This window comes from Salvelinus alpinus, chromosome 6 (genome assembly GCF_045679555.1).
Source record: "Salvelinus alpinus chromosome 6, SLU_Salpinus.1, whole genome shotgun sequence".
NCBI lineage: Eukaryota > Metazoa > Chordata > Actinopteri > Salmoniformes > Salmonidae > Salvelinus > Salvelinus alpinus.
The window spans coordinates 91669673-91693868 of record NC_092091.1 but is presented as its reverse complement, the minus strand read 5'-3'; the positions used below and the strand labels follow the sequence as shown (position 1 = coordinate 91693868).

At 41.2% G+C, this 24196-nt stretch overlaps 1 protein-coding gene across 1 annotated transcript in view; it reads right to left on the bottom strand.

The window, feature by feature from the left end:
- LOC139579586 (uncharacterized) overlaps positions 1-24196 on the bottom strand; it is a 149812-nt gene that overhangs the window by 19712 nt on the left and 105904 nt on the right. Inside the window, exons 24-25 of the mRNA XM_071408340.1 lie at positions 986-1417; positions 285-701 (exon numbers count right to left, since the gene is read on the bottom strand). Of these exons, the coding sequence (XP_071264441.1) occupies positions 285-701; positions 986-1417 (849 nt within the window). The remainder of the gene's footprint in view (positions 1-284; positions 702-985; positions 1418-24196) is intronic.

Here is a 24196-nt window from a genome sequence, read left to right as displayed (position 1 = left end):
ATACGTGGTGTTTTCGCTGTAAAACATTTTAAAAATCGGACATGTTGACTGGATTCACAAGATGTGTATCTTTCATTTGCTGTATTGGCCTTGTTAATGTGTGAAAGTTAAATATTTCTAAAAAATATCTTTTGAATTTCGCGCTCTGCCTTTTCAGTGGAGTGTGGGAAGAGTACCGCTACAAGATTTTACCAACACTTGAAGTTTTATACGTCAAATGTTTCTACAAGATAATAACCACTAGCATCATATAATCACTAACCACCACACATGTTCAGACTCACCTCAGCTGTGAGATGTAGGGCAGACACTGAAGGAAACTCCTCACTTCACTCTCTTCATCTGACCAGCCCTTCAGCTCTACTGGTTTCTTCTCTGGTTGGAGTTTAAACACTTCTAGGAGGAGGGAGGCCTTTCTCTTTGAGAGGTCTATGTACCAGACTGCAGGAGCTGACTGGTAAACTGTCTGTAATGCTGGAAGGACACTCCTGCCTGTTTTAGTCTCATAGTCCTTCACAAGTGAGTACAGATCCAGCAGGAAATCACATTTCTGATAGTGATATACTTCAGACAGTGATAACACTTTCTCTACAGTTGTTTGTATGGTTCCTCTCTCATGGAGAGCTGCTTGAAGACAAAGATTCAGTAGGAATGTCTTCTCTCTCTTTCTCCTCTCTGTATTATCCTTCAGTGGAGGAAATCTGAACAAACAGTTTAAAACACATATGATATGCAGGTGAGTGATGAGGACTGATATGAGTAACAGGGTTGGGGAAGTGAAAACTAATAGCACCATATGACTCTATCTTTTAAAAACAATACAACTATTAATTTGAGTTTTGTTCAATTTCAATTCCTTCTAAATTAGAGTTTCTACAGCATCTTCACATGTGCATGTATTAAAAAGATAAAGACAGTTTAAAACATAAATACTATCTACACCAGTTCAATGACATATGGACTCTTGTTGGATAAACTCACTCACCTCAGCTGTGAGATGTAGGACAGACACTGAAGGAAACTCCTCACTTCACTCTCTTCATCTGACCAGCCCTTCAGCTCTACTGGTTTCTTCTCTGGTTGGAGTTTCAGCACTTCTAGGAGGAGGGAGGCCTTTCTCTCTGAGAGGTCTATGGACCAGACTGCAGGAGCTGACTGGTAAACTGGCTGTAATGCTGGAAGGACACTCCTGCCTGTTTGAGTCTCATAGTCCTCCACATGAGAGCACAGATCCAGCAGGAAATCACTCTGTTCAGAATTGCCTCCATTTGGAAAAGGAAAGCCTCTGTAAGTACACACTGATGATACCAGCTTCAGTGTCTTCTCTCCTGTCTGCTCCTCCCACTCTGCTGCTTGAGACAGGAGATCCACCAGGAACTTGATCAGCTTTGAGGGATCAGACCTCTGTGGATAGAACCTGCAACAAGGACAGTAACAGCTGATTCAGACATGGATGAACACATGAAACCGGTCATAGTTAAAGATACACAGGGATGCAAACTAGTCACCTTTCGGCGAAATTCGCCGTTTTGAATCCAAAATACGTATTTCGTGTAGATCTCATGAGAATAGTTCGGTGGGGGAGGGGTTTGGATCACTACTGGCTGTAAGCGAACGAGTGATGTACGTTTGGAGCAATACTGTCTGTATCCAAGGCTCAGCCAATCGTTCCCATAACAACAGAACGCAGCACGAAACTGAAGAGAGAAGAGACAACCAATGCGCTAGTCACAGCATCAGCGCGCGCTCTGGAAAGAGCGGGAGAGTGGAAAGGCAGTTGGGCGGTTAATTTACAGCAGCGCGTCGCCCTGAACGGTAACAGAGAGGTAGGTGATAAGCCTGACCACAGAGACCGGGGTGAGGAGAGTACCTGTAACCGAAAAACAACTGGCATTTGCCACAGAGACCGGGGCGAGGAGAGTACCTGTAACCTAAAAACAACTGGCATTTGGAAAGTTTGAGGTGAGAGAGAAAGTGTGATGGAAAAAGTAACGTTATTGTTAGCTTTGCTAAGTATATTGCTATAGTAGCTGGCTCAAATTTCTCTGTTAGCCAATGTGGGGTTTTATTAGGTTTGACATGCTTAACTAACTATAAACTAGTAGGGCTTTTTATGCATTAAAGTTTGAATATTATGACTCTTGTGAACCTGACTTTTACATTGTTCTCAGGCTTACCAGTGCTCAAGGCCTAACCCTAAAGTATGTGTTTTGTATGCAACAGTGTATCTGAGTGTAAGAGATGAACAATAAAGTGTGAAATGTGTGTGTGTTAAGAAGGGCGCTGTACTGTGTGACCGAAACTGTGCTAATCTTAGAGAGGCACAGGAGGGGTGTAGAGGGAGGGGGGGTGAATCAGGAGACTGCTGACGGTGGTGTACAATAGACAATAACAGATAAACTATACACACGAAGAACATCTGTGAGGTTCTGAGATATGCACTATAACCCAATACTATAACACATGTGATTGAATATTAGCAACTGTTGGCCTGGGAGCCTGGGTGTCTGTGTGTGTGTGCTGGAAGTAACAGTTAGCCTCAGATAAGTGTGCTGGGAAGCTGTGGTTAGCCTTGAGCGAGAACAGTGGGATTTGTATACAGGTGCAAATAGCTCAGACAATGTTGCAGAGCTGTCTGACCTCAGTCTCTGGGGTGAGGGAGCGTAATCTACCCAGCAACAGCGCCGGGACACCAAAATGCGCTAAGGGGCTAGGACTAGCTTAAGCGCCAACACCAGCGATAGGCCAGTAAGTTTAAACCATGCTGTGCCTCTACTCTAACAGGCCTGTTCAGAAACAGGAACTAACTCTGTTGAAGTATAAAAGGGAAAGGGAGTGGGGTGTGGGCTGTTGTTCTCTGTCTTATCCTGCGTGATGACACAGTGAACCCGTATATACGGAAATTGCATTTGCCATTTATTAACTCTTGAAATAAACAATTATTTTAAACAAGTTCAGGTGTGCTATTGTTCTCAGTTGAACCTTCGCAGCCTTAACACTGATCAGATAATTGAGTTTATTGTTTGAAAATTAGCTGGCTAACAAAGTCAGATAGCTAGCTAGCTAACGTTACAACGTCAGATGAGCTAACTTTAGTAAGCCAACCAATGCGGTATAGTATTAACTGGTACAACTCCTTGCAGTTCCTCAAATTATAACGCGTTAGGTGCTTACTGGACCCTGGCAATCTGTTTGAAATGTTAACTAGTTGACGAACTAACTACTATCTGTGAACTAATGTTTTCCCTCTACAGTATGTGGTTAATTTTCAGAATGAGAGAATTAGGTGAAAATGAGGCATTGCACGTACGTGGGATTACGTAAATGAGATTATTTGAAAACATCGCCCAGCAGACAAATCATTACAAACAGTAACCAGCCAAGTAGAAGTGTTACACAAGTCAGAAATAGAGATAAAATGAATCACTTACCTTTGATGATCTTCATATGGTTGCACTCAGAAGACATTCATTTACTCAATACATGTTTGTTTTGTTTGATAGAGTCTTTCTTTATATCCAAAAATCTCAGTTTTGTTCAGTAATCCACACGGCTCAAACGCAGTCACAACAGGCAGACGTAAAATCCAAATAGTATCGGTTAAGTTTGTAGAAACATGTCAAATGATGTTTATATTCAATCCTAAGGATGTTTTTAGCCTATATAATTGATAATATTTCAACCGGACAATAACGTCGTCAATATAAAAAGTAAACAAGAAAGGCACTCTCTCTGTCGCATGCATGAAAAAGCTCTGTGTCAATGTAGGGTCCATTCATTCAGAGTGGTCTTATTCCCTCATTTTTCAGAATACAAGCCTGAAACAATTTCTAAAGACTGTTGACATCTAGTGGAAGGCATAGGAAGTGCTATTTGAGTCCTAAATCAATGGATACTGTAAAGGCATTCAATAGAAAACTACAAAAAAAAATTCCTACTTCCTGGATGGATTTTCCTCAGGTTTTCGCCTGCCAAATCAGTTATGTTATACTCACAGACATTCTTTTAACAGTTTTGGAAACTTTAGAGTGTTTTCTGTCCAAATCTACCAATTATATGCAAATCCTAGCATCTGGGCATGAGTAGCAGGCAGTTTAGTTTGGGTACGCTTTTCATCCGGAGGTGAAAATAGTGCCCCCTACCCTAGAGAAGTTTTAAACAAGTGGATTCTGGGATCAAGTGTAGCTGGAGCTGGGCCTGGCTTAAGCTGGATGCCACTATAGAACGCTTGCATCCCACTGCTGGCTTCTGAAGCTAAGCAGTGTTGGTCCTGGTCAGTCCCTGGATGGGAGACCAGATGCTGCTGGAAGTGGTGTTGGAGGGCCAGTAGGAGGCACTCTTTCCTCTGGTCTAAAAAATATCCCTACGTCCCAGGGCAGTGATTGGGGACACTGCCCTGTGTAGGGTGCCGTCTTTCGGATGGGACATTAAATGGGTGTCCTGACTCTCTGAGGTCATTAAAGATCCCATGGCTGTCACGCCCTGGCCTTAGTTATCTTTGTTTTCTTTATTATTTTAGTTAGGTCAGGGTGTGACATGGGGGATGTTTGTGTGTTTTTGTTGAGTCTGGGGTGTTTGTATTGTCTAGGGGGTTTTGTAGAGTTCATGGGGTTGTGTTCAGTGTAGGTGTTTATGTAAGTCTATGGTTGCCTGGATTGGTTCTCAATTAGAGACAGCTGTCTATCGTTGTCTCTGATTGGGAGCCATATTTAGGCAGCCATAGGCATTAGGTAGGTTGTGGGTAAATGTCTATGTCTTGACGTTAGTTGCGTGTGTCTGCACTTTCGTGTTATAGCTTCACGGTCGTTTGTTGTTTTGTCTACTTTGTATTAGTGTTCGTTTCTTCTTCTATTAAAAAGAAGATGTATTTATATCACGCTGCGCCTTGGTCCTCTCTTTCACCTGAAGACGATCGTGACAATGGCACTTATCATAAGAGTAGGGGTGTTAACCCCGGTGTCCTGGCTAAATTCCCAATCTGGCCCTCATACCATCATGGCTACCTAATCATCCCCAGCATCCAATTGGCTCCTTCATCCCCCCTCCTCTCCCCTGTAACTAATCCCCAGGTCGTTTTTTTTTTTTTTTTTTTCACCTTTATTTAACCAGGTAGGCTAGTTGAGAACAAGTTCTCATTTGCAACTGCGACCTGGCCAAGATAAAGCATAGCAGTGTGAACAGACAACACAGAGTTACACATGGAGTAAACAATAAACAAGTCAATAACATGGTAGAAAAAAGAGAATCTATATACAATGTGTGCAAAAGGCATGAGGTAGGCAATAAATCGAATAATTACAATTTAGCAGATTAACACTGGAGTGATAAATCATCAGATGATCATGTGCAAGAAGAGATACTGGTGTGCAAAAGAGCAGAAAAGTAAATAAATAAAAGCAGTATGGGGGGTGAGGTAGGTAAATTGGGTGGGTAGTTTACAGATGGACTATGTACAGCTGCAGCGATCGGCTAGCTGCTCGGATAGCAGATTTTTAAAGTTGTTGAGGGAGATAAAAGTCTCCAACTTCAGAGATTTTTGCAATTCGTTCCAGTCGCAGGCAGCAGAGAACTGGAAGGAAAGGCGTCCAAATGAGGTTTTAGCTTTAGGGATGATCAGTGAGATACACCTGCTGGAGCGCGTGCTGCGGGTGGGTGTAGCCATCGTGACCAGTGAACTGAGATAAGGCGGCACTTTACCTAGCATAGCCTTGTAGATGACCTGGAGCCAGTGGGTCTGACGACGAACATGTAGCGAGGGCCAGCCGACTAGGGCATACAGGTCGCAGTGGTGGGTCGTATAAGGTGCTTTAGTAACAAAACGAATGGCACTGTGATAAACTGCATCCAGTTTGCTGAGTAGAGTGTTGGAAGCTATTTTGTAGATGACATCGCCGAAGTCGAGGATCGGTAGGATAGTCAGTTTTACTAGGGTAAGTTTGGCGGCGTGAGTGAAGGAGGCTTTGTTGCGGAATAGAAAGCCGATTCTTGATTTGATTTTGGATTGGAGATGTTTGATATGAGTCTGGAAGGAGAGTTTGCAGTCTAGCCAGACACCTAGGTACTTATAGATGTCCACATATTCTAGGTCGGAGCCGTCCAGGGTGGTGATGCTAGTCGGGCGTGCGGGTGCAGGCAGCGAACGGTTGAAAAGCATGCATTTGGTTTTACTAGCGTTTAAGAGCAGTTGGAGGCCACGGAAGGAGTGTTGTATGGCATTGAAGCTCGTTTGGAGGTTAGATAGCACAGTGTCCAAGGAAGGGCCGGAAGTATATAGAATGGTGTCGTCTGCGTAGAGGTGGATCAGGGAATCGCCCGCAGCAAGAGCAACATCATTGATGTATACAGAGAAAAGAGTCGGCCCGAGAATTGAACCCTGTGGTACCCCCATAGAGACTGCCAGAGGACCGGACAACATGCCCTCCGATTTGACACACTGAACTCTGTCTGCAAAGTAGTTGGTGAACCAGGCAAGGCAGTCATTAGAAAAACCGAGGCTACTGAGTCTGCCGATAAGAATATGGTGATTGACAGAGTCGAAAGCCTTGGCCAGGTCGATGAAGACGGCTGCACAGTAATGTCTTTTATCGATGGCGGTTATGATGTCGTTTAGTACCTTGAGCGTGGCTGAGGTGCACCCGTGACCGGCTCGGAAACCGGATTGCACAGCGGAGAAGGTACGGTGGGATTCGAGATGGTCAGTGATCTGTTTGTTGACTTGGCTTTCGAAGACCTTAGATAGGCAGGGCAGGATGGATATAGGTCTGTAACAGTTTGGGTCCAGGGTGTCTCCCCCTTTGAAGAGGGGGATGACCGCGGCAGCTTTCCAATCCTTGGGGATCTCAGATGATACGAAGGAGAGGTTGAACAGGCTGGTAATAGGGGGTGCGACAATGGCGGCGGACAGTTTCAGAAATAGGGGGTCCAGATTGTCAAGCCCAGCTGATTTGTATGGGTCCAGGTTTTCCAGCTCTTTCAGAACATCTGCTATCTGGATTTGGGTAAAGGAGAAGCTGGGGAGGCTTGGGCGAGTAGCAGCGGGGGGGGCGGGGCTGTTGGCCGAGGTTGGAGTCGCCATGAGGAAGGCATGGCCAGCCATTGAGAAATGCTTGTTGAAGTCTTCGATTATCACGGATTTATCGGTGGTGACCGTGTTACCTAGCCTCAGTGCAGTGGGCAGCTGGGAGGAGGTGCTCTTGTTCTCCATGGACTTTACAGTATCCCAGAACTTTTTGGAGTTAGAGCTGCAGGATGCAAATTTCTGCTTGAAAAAGCTGGCCTTTGCTTTCCTGACTGACTGCGTGTATTGGTTCCTGACTTCCCTGAACAGTTGCATATCGCGGGGGCTCTTCGATGCTATTGCAGTTCGCCACAGGATGTTTTTGTGCTGGTCGAGGGCAGTCAGGTCTGGAGTGAACCAAGGGCTATATCTGTTCTTAGTTCTGCATTTTTTGAACGGAGCATGCTTGTCTAATATGGTGAGGAAGTAACATTTAAAGAATGACCAGGCATCCTCAACTGACGGGATGAGGTCAATATCCTTCCAGGGTACCCGGGCCAGGTCAATTAGAAAGGCCTGCTCGCAGAAGTGTTTTAGGGAGCGTTTGACAGTGATGAGGGGTGGTCGTTTGACCGCGGACCCGTGGCGGATACAGGCAATGAGGCAGTGATCGCTGAGATCTTGATTGAAGACAGCAGAGGTGTATTTGGAGGGCAGGTTGGTCAGGATAATGTCTATTAGGGTGCCCATGTTTACGGATTTAGGGTTGTACCTGGTGGGTTCCTTGATGATTTGTGTGAGATTGAGGGCATCAAGCTTGGATTGTAGGACTGCCGGGGTGTTAAGCATATCCCAGTTTAGGTCACCTAGCAGAACAAACTCTGAAGCTAGATGGGGAGCGATCAATTCACAGATGGTGTCCAGGGCACAGCTGGGAGCTGAGGGGGGTCGGTAGCAGGCGGCAACAGTGAGAGACTTATTTCTGGAGAGATGAATTTTTAAAATTAGAAGTTCGAACTGTTTGGGCATAGACCTGGAAAGTATGACAGAACTTTGCAGGCTATCTCTGCAGTAGATTGCAACTCCTCCCCCTTTGGCAGTTCTATCTTGACGGAAAGTGTTATAGTTGGGTATGGAAATCTCAGAATTTTTGGTGGCCTTCCTAAGCCAGGATTCGGACACGGCAAGGACATCAGGATTGGCAGAGTGTGCTAAAGCGGTGAGTAAGGCAAACTTAGGGAGGAGGCTTCTGATGTTGACATGCATGAGGCCAAGGCTTTTTCGATCGCAGAAGTCAACAAATGAGGGTGACTGGGGACATGCAGGGCCTGGGTTTACCTCCACATCACCCGAGGAACAGAGGAGTAGTAGGATGAGGGTGCGGCTAAAGGCTATCAAAACTGGTCGCCTAGAGCGTTGGGGACAAAGAATAAAAGGAGCAGATTTATGGGCGTGGAAGAATAGATTCTGGGCATAATGTGCAGACAGGGGTATGGAGGGGCGCGGGTACAGCGGAGGCAAGCCCAGGCACTGGGTGATGATAAGAGAGGTTGTATCTCTGGACATGCTGGTCTCAATGGGTGAGGTCACCGCATGTGTGGGGGGTGGGACAAAGGGGGTATCAGAGGTATGGAGAGTGGAACTACAGGGTCCATTGCAAACCAAAACAATGATAATGAAAGCTAGCCTGAACCACAGTATGCAAGGCATATTGATATTTGAGAGAGACATACAATAAGGCATAAAGTGATTGCAAGTCTTGATTGGGAGAGCTAGCTAGCACAACAGGTAAAATAACAGCAGCAATAACAGGGTGCTAGTCTAACATAGCAACAACAGGTAAAAATGGCGACGGCTAGGTAGAGAGGGTCGGATTAACTACACACAGATCCTGAGTTAAAGCACAGAGCCGACAGATAAAACACAAATAAACAGAATGGAGTACCGTGAATTAATGGACAGTCAAGCATGCATCAGCTATGTAGCCAAGTGATCATAGTGTCCAGGGGGCAGCCGTAGATGGAGCGGAGGAGGCCTCCACTAAGCTAGCCCGCGGCGTAAAATTGTTCGATAGACCTGTTCAGATAGGAGCCGATATGCTCAAGACAGCTAACGATTAGCGGGCCGCAGTTAGCATATGGGCGTTCAGGTTACGTCGCGATGGAGGGGCCAGTTGAATAACTCCCTCGGGCAGATAACGTCGGTATCCCAGTCGTGAAGGCCCGGTGGGGGCTCCGCATCGGCAGTAAAACGGGTCCGGGTAGGTGATTGTAGCCCAGGAGTGGCTGATGGAACTCTTCAGCTGGCTAGCTCCGGGATAATTGGTGTTTGCTCCGGAATTGATGTTAGTCAATAGTCACTCGGATAGCAGCTAGTTAGCGTGAATTAACGGACAGTCAAGCAGGCATCAGCTATGTAGCCAGGTGATCATAGTGTCCAGGGGGCAGCCGTAGATGGAGTAGTGAGGCCTCCACTAAGCTAGCCCGCGGCGTAAGATTGTTCGATAGACCTGTTCAGGTAGCAGCCGATATGCTCAAGACAGCTAACGATTAGCGGGCCGCAGTTAGCATATGGGCGTTCAGGTTACGTCGCGATGGAGGGGCCAGTTGAATAACTCCCTCGGGCAGATAACGTCGGTATCCCAGTCGTGAAGGCCCGGTGGGGCTCCGCATCGGCAGTAAAACGGGTCCGGATAGGTGATTGTAGCCCAGGAGTGGCTGATGGAACTCTTCAGCTGGCTAGCTCCGGGATAATTGGTGTTTGCTCCGGAATAGATGTTAGCCAATAGTCACTCGGATAGCAGCTAGTTAGCTGCAAGATCCAGGTGTAAATGTCCAGAGCTTGCGGTAAAAATCCGGGGATATGGAGAGAAAATAGGTCTGGTATGCTCTGGTCTGAGTCGCGTTGTACAAAACTGGCAATAGTTTTCTGAGCTAAAGGATAGCTGATAAGCGCTAGCTGTGGTTAGCTGAACTACTCACGTTAGCTTGTGAGCTGGCTAACTTCTGGCTAGCTTCTATTGTAGATTTCGGATACGAGGTGAATAATACCTTTGAGGGAAAAAAAAACAGATCCGCACCACATTTGGTGAGGTAGGTTGCAGGAGAGTGTTTTGAAGTTGAGTTTTTAAGAAGAAAAAAAAAATATATATATAAAGAAATGCGAAGAAAAATATTTAAAATATATATACACGGGACAGGACGAGGACAAAGGACATCTTACTGCTGTAAATGAGAACGTGTTCTCAGTCAACTTACCTGGTAAAATAATGGAGAAAAAATTAAACAGAGGTGAAAGGAACACCACACACTTTCCCTCTTTCAATACAGTGGATAAAAGGGGTATATGCCAGATGTGTTCTCTGCCTGAAAGAGATCAATTATGCCAACAAAGGGTATCCTGCTCTGCTGGCACATTGTAGAACAGATGTCCACAGGCAGAAAGTGTACAATGTAATAACATGCAGTGTAGCCCGAAGATATTGCTTTTGTTGTGTTGAACTTGACAGTACCACTTGTGAGTGAGGGGGGATTATTACATTTTTTACTCGGTGAACATTATTTTTGCAGACATGTAGCCTTGTGCACCTGATCGATGTCTACTATAGTGGCCACGATAATAGAGCAACAATAGAATGCCTGTTTGTTTCATTATATTCTACCTAAAAAAAAAAAAAATCTCCCCAAGTGCAATATTTATATGTGTGTGGTAACATGTGTTCTATTTTAACTTCTTAGGGCTGCAATCCCGTTAACGGGATCGATATGACAACAGCCAGTGACAGTGCAGGGCGCCAAATTCAAACAACAGAAATCTCATAATTAAAATTCCTGAAACATACATGTGTCTTATACCATTTTAAAATGTAATCTTGTTGTTAATCCCACTAAAGTGTCCGATTTCAAATAGGATTTTCAGCGAAAGCACCACAAACGATTATGTTAGGTCACCGCCAAATCACAGACAAACACAGTCATTTTTCCAGCCAAAGACAGGAGTCACAAAAAGCAGAAATAGAGATAAAATGAATCACTAACCTTTGATGATCTTTATCAGATGACACTCATAGGACTTCATGTTACACAATACATATATGTTTTGCTCGATAACATTAATATTCATATACCAAAACCTCAGTTTACATTGGCACCATGTTCAGAAATGCCTCCAAAATATCCGGAGAAATTGCAGAGAGCCACATTAAAAAACAGAAATACTCATCATAAACTTTGATGAAAGATATATGTTTTACATATAATTAACGATACACTTGTTCTTAATGCAACCGCTGTGTCAGATTTCAAAAAGCTTTACGGCAAAACACAAAAGTCAATAATCTGAAAACAGCGTTCAGCCACAAAAGCAAGCCATACAGTTACTCGCCAAATTGTGCAGCCAACAAAACTCATAAAAAGCATTATATATCTTCACTTAACTTTGCTGATCTTCATCGGAATGCACTCCCAGGACTCCCACTTCCACAAGAAATGTTTGTTTTGTTCGGTATGTCCATCATTTATGTCCAAATAGCTACTTTTGTTAGCGCGTTTGATAAACAAATCCAAAGTCACGAAGAGCGTTCACTAAAAGCAGACGAAATGTCCAAAAGTTCCGTAACAGTCAGTAGAAACATGTCAAACGATGTATTGAATCAATCTTTAGAATGTTTTTAACATAAATCTTGAATAACGTTCCAACCGGAGAATTACATTGACTTCAGATGTGCGATGGAACAGAGCTCCCACTCATGTGAATGCGCATGGTTAGAGAATGGTCAAGTCATGGCAGACCTGACTAATTCCCCTCTCATTCAGCCCCCCTTCACAGTAGAGGAATCAGACAAGGTTCTACAGACTGTTGACATCTAGTGGAAGCCGTAGGAAGTGCAAACTTATCCTTATCTCGCTGTGATTTCAATAGGATCTTGGTTGAAAATCGACCAGCCTCATAATTCTTGCCTGCCATATGAGTTCTGATATACTAACAGACATCATTCAAACAGTTTTAAAAACTTCAAAGTGTTTTCTATCCAATCTGAATAATAATATGCATATATTAGCAACTGGGACTGAGGAGCAGGCAGTTGAATATGGGCACCTCTGTGCACCTTTCATCCAAGCTACTCAATACTGCCCCTGCAGCCATAAGAAGATAAAGGCTATCATGGTAACAATCATTCTATTTTAAAGGCTGTCATGGCAACAAGCGTTCTATTATAAAGGCTGTCATGGCAACAAGCATTCTATTAAAAAGGCTGTCATGGCAACAAGCTTTCTATTAAAAAGGTTGTCATGGCAACACGCGTTCTATTATAAAGGCTGTTTTGGCAAAAAGCATTCTATTATAAAGGCTGTCTTGGCAACAAGCGTTCTATTATAAAGGCTTTCATGGTAACAAGCGTTCTATTATAAAGGCTGTCATAGTAACAAGCGTTCTATTATAAAGGCTGTCATGGTAAAAAGCGTTCTATTTTAAAGGCTGTCATGGCAACAAGCATACGATAATAAAGGCTGTCATGGCAAAAAGCGTTCTATTATAAAGGTTTTCATGGTAACAAGCGTTCTATTATAAACACTGTCATGGCAACAAGCGTTCTATTATAAAGGGTGTCATGGCAACAACCATTTAAATATAAAGGCTGTCATGGCAACAAGCATTCTATTATAAAGGCTGTCATGGCAACAAGCATACTATAATAAAGGCTGTCATGGCAAAAAGCGTTCTATAATAAAGGCTATCATGGCAACAAGCGTACTATTATAAAAGCTGTCATGGCAACAAGTGTTCTATAATAAAGGCTGGCATGGCAACAAGCGTTCTATTATAACGGCTGACATGGCAACAAGCGTTCTATTATAAAGGTTGTCATGGCAACAAGCGTTCTATTATAAAGATTGTCATGGCAACAAGCGTTCTATTATAAATGATGTCATCGCAACAAGCGTTCTATTATAAAGGCTGTCATGGCAACAGGCATTCTATTATAAAGGCTGTCATGGCAACAAGCGTTCTAATATAAAGCCTGTCATGGCAACAATAGTTTTATTTTAAAGGCTGTCATGGCAACAGGCGTTCTATAATAAAGGATGTCATGGCAACAAGCATTCTATTATAAAGGCTGTCATAGCAACACGTGTTCTATTATAAAGGCTGTCATGGTAACAAGCGTTCTATTATAAAGGCTGTCATGGCAACAAGCGTTCTATTATAAAGGCTGTCATGGTAACAAGCGTTCTATTATAAAGGATGTCATGGCAACAAGCGTTCTATTATAAAGGCTGTCATGGCAACAAGCGTTCTATTATAACGGCTGACATGGCAACAAGCGTTCTATTATAAAGGCTGTCACTGCAACAAGTGTTCTATTATAAAGGTTGTCATGGCAACAAGCTTTCTATTATAAAGGATGTCATCGCAACAAGCGTGCTATTATAAAGGCTGTCATGGCAACACGTGTTCTATTATAAAGGCTGTCATGGTAACAAACGTTCTATTATAAAGGCTGTCATGGCAACAAGCGTTCTATTATAAAGGCTGTCATGGCAACAAGTGTTCTATTATAAAAGCTGTCATGGTAACACGCGTTCTATTATAAAGGCTGTCATGGTAACAAGCGTTCTATTATAAAGGCTGTCATGGTAACAAGCGTTCTATTATAAAGGCTGTCATGGCAACAAGTGTTCTATTATAAAGGCTGTCATGGTAAAACGCGTTCTATTATAAAGGCTGGCATGGCAACAAGCGTTCTATTATAAAGGTTGTCATGGCAACAAGCTTTCTATTATAAAGGCTCTCATGGCAACAAGCGTTCTATTATAAAGGCTGTCATGGCAACATGCATTCTATTATAAAGGCTTTCATGGTAACAAGCGTTCTATTATAAAGGCTGTCATAGTAACAAGCGTTCTATTATAAAGGCTGTCATGGTAAAAAGCGTTCTATTTTAAAGGCTGTCATGGCAACAAGCATACGATAATAAAGGCTGTCATGGCAAAAAGCGTTCTATTATAAAGGTTTTCATGGTAACAAGCGTTCTATTATAAACACTGTCATGGCAACAAGCGTTCTATTAAAAAGGGTGTCATGGCAACAACCATTTAAATATAAAGGCTGTCATGGCAACAAGCGTTCTATTATAAAGGCTGTCATGGCAACAAGCGTTCTAATATAAAGCCTGTCATGGCAACAATAGTTTTATTTTAAAGGCTATCATGGCAACAAGCGTACTATTATAAAAGCTGTTATGGCAACAAGTGTTCTATAATAAAGGCTGGCATGGCAACAAGCGTTCTATTATAACGGCTGACATGGCAACAAGCGTTCTATTATAAAGGTTGTCATGGCAACAAGCGTTCTATTATAAAGATTGTCATGGCAACAAGCGTTCTATTATAAATGATGTCATCGCAACAAGCGTTCTATTATAAAGGCTGTCATGGCAACAAGCATTCTATTATAAAGGCTGTCATGGCAACAAGCGTTCTAATATAAAGCCTGTCATGGCAACAATAGTTTTATTTTAAAGGCTGTCATGGCAACAGGCGTTCTATAATAAAGGATGTCATGGCAACAAGCGTTCTATTATAAAGGCTGTCATAGCAACACGTGTTCTATTATAAAGGCTGTCATGGTAACAAGCGTTCTATTATAAAGGCTGTCATGGCAACAAGCGTTCTATTATAAAGGCTGTCATGGTAACAAGCGTTCTATTATAAAGGATGTCATGGCAACAAGCGTTCTATTATAAAGGCTGTCATGGCAACAAGCGTTCTATTATAACGGCTGACATGGCAACAAGCGTTCTATTATAAAGGCTGTCACTGCAACAAGTGTTCTATTATAAAGGTTGTCATGGCAACAAGCTTTCTATTATAAAGGCTGTCATGGCAACAAGCGTTCTATTATAAAGGCTGTCATGGCAACAAGTGTTCTATTATAAAGGCTGTCATGGTAACACGCGTTCCATTATAAAGGCTGTCATGGTAACAAGCGTTCTATTATAAAGGCTGTCATGGTAACAAGCGTTCTATTATAAAGGCTGTCATGGCAACAAGTGTTCTATTATAAAGGCTGTCATGGTAAAACGCGTTCTATTATAAAGGCTGGCATGGCAACAAGCATTCTATTATAAAGGTTGTCATGGCAACAAGCGTTCTATTATAAAGGCTCTCATGGCAACAAGCGTTCTATTATAAAGGCTGTCATGGCAACAAGCGTTCTATTATAAAGGATGTCATTGCAACAAACGTTCGATTATAAAGGCTGTCATGGCAACAAGCGTTCTATTATAAAGGCTGTCATGGCAACAAGCATTCTATTATAAAGGTTGTCATGGCAACAAGCGTTCTATTATAAAGGCTCTCATGGCAACAAGCGTTCTATTATAAAGCCTGTCATGGCAACAATAGTTTTATTTTAAAGGCTGTCATGGCAACAGGCGTGCTATTATAAAGGCTGTCATGGTAACGAGCGTTCTATTATAAAGGCTGTCATGGCACAAGCGTTCTATTATAACGGCTGACATGGCAACAAGCGTTCTATTATAAAGGCTGTCATGGCACAAGCGTTCTATTATAACGGCTGACATGGCAACAAGCGTTCTATTATAAAGGCTGTCATGGCAACAAGCGTTCTATTATAAAGGTTGTCATGGCATCAAGCTTTCTATTATAAAGGATTTCATCGCAACAAGCGTTCAATTATAAAGGCTGTCATGGCAACACGCGTTCTAATATAAAGCCTGTCATGGCAACAAGCGTTCTATTACAAAGGCTGTCATGGCAACACGTGTTCTATTATTAAGGTGGTCATGGTAACAAGCGTTCTATTATAAAGGCTGTCATGGCAACAAGTGTTCTATTATAAAGCCTGTCATGGTAACACACATTCTATTATAAAGGCTGTCATGGTAACAAGCGTTCGATTATAAAGGCTGTCATGGTAACAAGCGTTCTATTTTAAAGGCTGTCATGGCAACAGGCGTTCTATAATAAAGGATGTCATGGCAACAAGCGTACTATTATAAAGGCTGTCATGCTAACAAGTGTTCTATTATAAAGGCTGTCATGGCAACACGTGTTCTATTATAAAGGCTGTCATGGTAACAAACGTTCTATTATAAAGGCTGTCATGGCAACATGCATTCTATTATAAAGGCTGTCATGGTAACAAGCGTTCTATTATAAAGGATGTCATGGCAACAACCGTTCTATTATTAAGGCTGTCATGGTAACAAGCGTTCTATTATAAAGGCTGTCATGGCAACAAGTGTTCTATTATAAAGCCTGTCATGGTAACACGCGTTCTATTATAAAGGCTGTCATGGTAACAAGCGTTCGATTATAAAGGCTGTCATGGTAACAAACGTTCTATTATAAAGGCTGTCATGGCAACAAGCATTCTATTATGAAGGCTGTCATGGCAACAAGCGTTCTATTATAAAGGCTGGCATGGTAACAAGAGTTCTATTATAAAGGCTGTCATGGCAACAAGCTTTCTATTATAAAGGTTGTCATGGCAACAAGCATTCTATTATAAAGGCTGTTATGGCAACAAGCGTTCTATTATAAAGGATGTCATGGCAACAAGCGTTCTATTATAAAGGCTGTCATGGCAACAATAGTTCTATCATAAAGGCTGTCATGGTAACAAGCGTTCGATTATAAAGGCTGTCATGGTAACAAGCGTTCTATTATAAAGGCTGTCATGGCAACAAGCGTTCTATTATGAAGGCTGTCATGGCAAGAAGCGTTCTATTAAAAAAGCTTTCATGGCAACAAGCTTTCTATTATAAAGGTTGTCATGGCAACAAGCATTCTATTATAAAGGCTGTTATGGCAACAAGCGTTCTATTATAAAGGATGTCATGGCAACAAGCGTTCTATTATAAAGGCTGTCATGGCAACAATAGTTCTATCATAAAGGCTCTCATGGCAACAAGCTTTCTATTATAAACGCTGTCATGGCAACACGTGTTCTATTATAAAAGCTGTCATGGTAACAAGCGTTCTATTATAAAGGCTGTCTTGGTAACAAGCGTTCTATAATAAAGGATGTCATGGCAACAAGAGTTCTATTATAAAGGCTGTCATGGTAACAAGCGTTCTATTATTAAGGTGGTCATGGTAACAAGCGTTCTATTATAAAGGATGTCATGGCAACAAGTGTTCTATTATAAAGGCTGTCATGGTAACAAGCGTTCTATTATAAAGGCTGTCTTGGTAACAAGCGTTCTATTATTAAGGTGGTCATGGTAACAAGCGTTCTATAATAAAGGATGTCATGGCAACAAACGTTCTATTATAAAGGCTGTCATGGTAACAAGCGTTCTATTATTAAGGTGGTCATGGTAACAAGCGTTCTATTATAAAGGCTGTCATGGCAACAAGTGTTCTATTATAAAGGCTGTCATGGTAACAAGCGTTCTATTATAAAGACTGTCTTGGTAACAAGCGTTATATAATAAAGGATGTCATGGCAACAAGTGTTCTATTATTAAGGTGGTCATGGTAACAAGCGTTCTATTATAAAGGCTGTCATGGCAACAAGTGTTCTATTATATAGGCTGTCATGGTAACACGCGTTCTATTATAAAGGCTGTCATGGTAACAAGTGTTCTATTATAAAGGCTGTCATGGCAACAAGCGTTCTATTATAAAGGCTGTCATGGCAAGAAGCGTTCTATTAAAAAAGCTTTCATGGCAACAAGCTTTCTATTATAAAGGTTGTCATGGCAACAAGCATTCTATTATAAAGGCTGTTATGGCAACAAGCGTTCTATTATAAAGGATGTCATGGCAACAAGCGTTCTATTATAAAGGCTGTCATGGCAACAATAGTTCTATCATAAAGGCTGTCATGGTAACAAGCGTTCGATTATAAAGGCTGTCATGGTAACAAGCGTTCTATTATAAAGGCTGTCATGGCAACAAGCGTTCTATTATGAAGGCTGTCATGGCAACAAGCGTTCTATTATAAAGGCTGGCATGGTAACAAGAGTTCTATTATGAAGGCTGTCATGGCAACAAGCGTTCTATTATAAAGGCTGTCATGGCAAGAAGCGTTCTATTAAAAAAGCTTTCATGGCAACAAGCTTTCTATTATAAAGGTTGTCATGGCAACAAGCGTTCTATTATAAAGGCTGTCATGGAAACAATAGTTCTATCATAAAGGCTCTCATGTCAACAAGCTTTCTATTATAAACGCTGTCATGGCAACAAGAGTTCTATTATAAAGGCTGTCATGGTAACAAGCGTTCTATTATTAAGGTGGTCATGGTAACAAGCGTTCTATTATAAAGGCTGTCATGGCAACAAGTGTTCTATTATAAAGGCTGTCATGGTAACAAGCGTTCTATTATAAAGACTGTCTTGGTAACAAGCGTTATATAATAAAGGATGTCATGGCAACAAGTGTTCTATTATTAAGGTGGTCATGGTAACAAGCGTTCTATTATAAAGGCTGTCATGGCAACAAGTGTTCTATTATATAGGCTGTCATGGTAACACGCGTTCTATTATAAAGGCTGTCATGGTAACAAGTGTTCTATTATAAAGGCTGTCATGGCAACAAGCGTTCTATTATAAAGGCTGTCATGGCAAGAAGCGTTCTATTAAAAAAGCTTTCATGGCAACAAGCTTTCTATTATAAAGGTTGTCATGGCAACAAGCATTCTATTATAAAGGCTGTTATGGCAACAAGCGTTCTATTATAAAGGATGTCATGGCAACAAGCGTTCTATTATAAAGGCTGTCATGGCAACAATAGTTCTATCATAAAGGCTCTCATGTCAACAAGCTTTCTATTATAAACGCTGTCATGGCAACACGTGTTCTATTATAAAGGCTGTCATGGTAACAAGCGTTCTATTATAAAGGCTGTCTTGGTAACAAGCGTTCTATAATAAAGGATGTCATGGCAACAAGAGTTCTATTATAAAGGCTGTCATGGTAACAAGCGTTCTATTATTAAGGTGGTCATGGTAACAAGCGTTCTATTATAAAGGCTGTCATGGCAACAAGTGTTCTATTATAAAGGCTGTCATGGTAACAAGCGTTCTATTATAAAGGCTGTCTTGGTAACAAGCGTTCTATTATTAAGGTGGTCATGGTAACACGCGTTCTATAATAAAGGATGTCATGGCAACAAACGTTCTATTATAAAGGCTGTCATGGTAACAAGCGTTCTATTATTAAGGTGGTCATGGTAACAAGCGTTCTATTATAAAGGCTGTCATGGCAACAAGTGTTCTATTATAAAGGCTGTCATGGTAACAAGCGTTCTATTATAAAGACTGTCTTGGTAACAAGCGTTATATAATAAAGGATGTCATGGCAACAAGTGTTCTATTATTAAGGTGGTCATGGTAACAAGCGTTCTATTATAAAGGCTGTCATAGCAACAAGTGTTCTATTATATAGGCTGTCATGGTAACACGCGTTCTATTATAAAGGCTGTCATGGTAACAAGTGTTCTATTATAAAGGCTGTCATGGTAACAAGCGTTCTATTATAAAGGCTATCATGGCAACAAGCGTTCTATTATAAAGGCTGTCACGGCAACAACCGTTCTATTATAAAGGCTGTCATGGCAAGAAGCGTTCTATTATAAAGGTTGTCATGGCAACAAGCATTCTATTATAAAGGCTGTTATGGCAACAAGCGTTCTATTATAAAGGCTGTTATGGCAACAAGCGTTCTATTATAAAGGCTGTCATGGCAACAAGTGTTTTATTATAAAGGTTGTCATGGCAACAAGCTTTCTATTATAAAGGCTGTCATCGCAACAAGCGTGCTATTATAAAGGCTGTCATGGCAACACGTGTTCTATTATAAAGGCTGTCATGGTAACAAACGTTCTATTATAAAGGCTGTCATGGCAACAAGCGTTCTATTATAAAGGCTGTCATGGCAACAAGTGTTCTATTATAAAAGCTGTCATGGTAACACGCGTTCTATTATAAAGGCTGTCATGGTAACAAGCGTTCTATTATAAAGGCTGTCATGGTAACAAGCGTTCTATTATAAAGGCTGTCATGGCAACACGTGTTCTATTATAAAGGCTGTCATGGTAAAACGCGTTCTATTATAAAGGCTGGCATGGCAACAAGCGTTCTATTATAAAGGTTGTCATGGCAACAAGCTTTCTATTATAAAGGCTCTCATGGCAACAAGCGTTCTATTATAAAGGCTGTCATGGCAACATGCATTCTATTATAAAGGCTTTCATGGTAACAAGCGTTCTATTATAAAGGCTGTCATAGTAACAAGCGTTCTATTATAAAGGCTGTCATGGTAAAAAGCGTTCTATTTTAAAGGCTGTCATGGCAACAAGCATACGATAATAAAGGCTGTCATGGCAAAAAGCGTTCTATTATAAAGGTTTTCATGGTAACAAGCGTTCTATTATAAACACTGTCATGGCAACAAGCGTTCTATTAAAAAGGGTGTCATGGCAACAACCATTTAAATATAAAGGCTGTCATGGCAACAAGCGTTCTATTATAAAGGCTGTCATGGCAACAAGCGTTCTAATATAAAGCCTGTCATGGCAACAATAGTTTTATTTTAAAGGCTATCATGGCAACAAGCGTACTATTATAAAAGCTGTCATGGCAACAAGTGTTCTATAATAAAGGCTGGCATGGCAACAAGCGTTCTATTATAACGGCTGACATGGCAACAAGCGTTCTATTATAAAGGTTGTCATGGCAACAAGCGTTCTATTATAAAGATTGTCATGGCAACAAGCGTTCTATTATAAATGATGTCATCGCAACAAGCGTTCTATTATAAAGGCTGTCATGGCAACAAGCATTCTATTATAAAGGCTGTCATGGCAACAAGCGTTCTAATATAAAGCCTGTCATGGCAACAATAGTTTTATTTTAAAGGCTGTCATGGCAACAGGCGTTCTATAATAAAGGATGTCATGGCAACAAGCGTTCTATTATAAAGGCTGTCATAGCAACACGTGTTCTATTATAAAGGCTGTCATGGTAACAAGCGTTCTATTATAAAGGCTGTCATGGCAACAAGCGTTCTATTATAAAGGCTGTCATGGTAACAAGCGTTCTATTATAAAGGATGTCATGGCAACAAGCGTTCTATTATAAAGGCTGTCATGGCAACAAGCGTTCTATTATAACGGCTGACATGGCAACAAGCGTTCTATTATAAAGGCTGTCACTGCAACAAGTGTTCTATTATATAAATATAAAGCCTGTCATGGCAACAATAGTTTTATTTTAAAGGCTGTCATGGCAACAGGCGTTCTATAATAAAGGATGTCATGGCAACAAGTGTTCTATTATAAAGGCTGTCATGGTAACACGCGTTCCATTATAAAGGCTGTCATGGTAACAAGCGTTCTATTATAAAGGCTGTCATGGTAACAAGCGTTCTATTATAAAGGCTGTCATGGCAACAAGTGTTCTATTATAAAGGCTGTCATGGTAAAACGCGTTCTATTATAAAGGCTGGCATGGCAACAAGCATTCTATTATAAAGGTTGTCATGGCAACAAGCGTTCTATTATAAAGGCTCTCATGGCAACAAGCGTTCTATTATAAAGGCTGTCATGGCAACAAGCGTTCTATTATAAAGGATGTCATTGCAACAAACGTTCGATTATAAAGGCTAACATGGCAACAAGCGTTTTATTATATAGGCTGTCATGGCAACAAGCGTTCTATTATAAAGGCTGTCATGGCAACAAGCGTTCTATTTTAAAGGCTGTCATGGCAACAGGCGTTCTATAATAAAGGATGTCATGGCAACAAGCGTACTATTATAAAGGCTGTCATGCTAACAAGCATTCTATTATAAAGGCTGTCATGGCAACAAGCATTCTAATATAAAGCCTGTCATGGCAACAATAGTTTTATTTTAAAGGCTGTCATGGCAACAGGCGTGCTATTATAAAGGCTGTCATGGTAACGAGCGTTCTATTATAAAGGCTGTCATGGCACAAGCGTTCTATTATAACGGCTGACATGGCAACAAGCGTTCTATTATAAAGGCTGTCATGGCACAAGCGTTCTATTATAACGGCTGACATGGCAACAAGCGTTCTATTATAAAGGCTGTCATGGCAACAAGCGTTCTATTATAAAGGTTGTCATGGCATCAAGCTTTCTATTATAAAGGATGTCATCGCAACAAGCGTTCAATTATAAAGGCTGTCATGGCAACACGCGTTCTAATATAAAGCCTGTCATGGCAACAAGCGTTCTATTACAAAGGCTGTCATGGCAACACGTGTTCTATTATTAAGGTGGTCATGGTAACAAGCGTTCTATTATAAAGGCTGTCATGGCAACAAGTGTTCTATTATAAAGCCTGTCATGGTAACACACATTCTATTATAAAGGCTGTCATGGTAACAAGCGTTCGATTATAAAGGCTGTCATGGTAACAAGCGTTCTATTTTAAAGGCTGTCATGGCAACAGGCGTTCTATAATAAAGGATGTCATGGCAACAAGCGTACTATTATAAAGGCTGTCATGCTAACAAGTGTTCTATTATAAAGGCTGTCATGGCAACACGTGTTCTATTATAAAGGCTGTCATGGTAACAAACGTTCTATTATAAAGGCTGTCATGGCAACATGCATTCTATTATAAAGGCTGTCATGGTAACAAGCGTTCTATTATAAAGGATGTCATGGCAACAACCGTTCTATTATTAAGGCTGTCATGGTAACAAGCGTTCTATTATAAAGGCTGTCATGGCAACAAGTGTTCTATTATAAAGCCTGTCATGGTAACACGCGTTCTATTATAAAGGCTGTCATGGTAACAAGCGTTCGATTATAAAGGCTGTCATGGTAACAAACGTTCTATTATAAAGGCTGTCATGGCAACAAGCATTCTATTATGAAGGCTGTCATGGCAACAAGCGTTCTATTATAAAGGCTGGCATGGTAACAAGAGTTCTATTATAAAGGCTGTCATGGCAACAAGCTTTCTATTATAAAGGTTGTCATGGCAACAAGCATTCTATTATAAAGGCTGTTATGGCAACAAGCGTTCTATTATAAAGGATGTCATGGCAACAAGCGTTCTATTATAAAGGCTGTCATGGCAACAATAGTTCTATCATAAAGGCTGTCATGGTAACAAGCGTTCGATTATAAAGGCTGTCATGGTAACAAGCGTTCTATTATAAAGGCTGTCATGGCAACAAGCGTTCTATTATGAAGGCTGTCATGGCAAGAAGCGTTCTATTAAAAAAGCTTTCATGGCAACAAGCTTTCTATTATAAAGGTTGTCATGGCAACAAGCATTCTATTATAAAGGCTGTTATGGCAACAAGCGTTCTATTATAAAGGATGTCATGGCAACAAGCGTTCTATTATAAAGGCTGTCATGGCAACAATAGTTCTATCATAAAGGCTCTCATGGCAACAAGCTTTCTATTATAAACGCTGTCATGGCAACACGTGTTCTATTATAAAAGCTGTCATGGTAACAAGCGTTCTATTATAAAGGCTGTCTTGGTAACAAGCGTTCTATAATAAAGGATGTCATGGCAACAAGAGTTCTATTATAAAGGCTGTCATGGTAACAAGCGTTCTATTATTAAGGTGGTCATGGTAACAAGCGTTCTATTATAAAGGATGTCATGGCAACAAGTGTTCTATTATAAAGGCTGTCATGGTAACAAGCGTTCTATTATAAAGGCTGTCTTGGTAACAAGCGTTCTATTATTAAGGTGGTCATGGTAACAAGCGTTCTATAATAAAGGATGTCATGGCAACAAACGTTCTATTATAAAGGCTGTCATGGTAACAAGCGTTCTATTATTAAGGTGGTCATGGTAACAAGCGTTCTATTATAAAGGCTGTCATGGCAACAAGTGTTCTATTATAAAGGCTGTCATGGTAACAAGCGTTCTATTATAAAGACTGTCTTGGTAACAAGCGTTATATAATAAAGGATGTCATGGCAACAAGTGTTCTATTATTAAGGTGGTCATGGTAACAAGCGTTCTATTATAAAGGCTGTCATGGCAACAAGTGTTCTATTATATAGGCTGTCATGGTAACACGCGTTCTATTATAAAGGCTGTCATGGTAACAAGTGTTCTATTATAAAGGCTGTCATGGCAACAAGCGTTCTATTATAAAGGCTGTCATGGCAAGAAGCGTTCTATTAAAAAAGCTTTCATGGCAACAAGCTTTCTATTATAAAGGTTGTC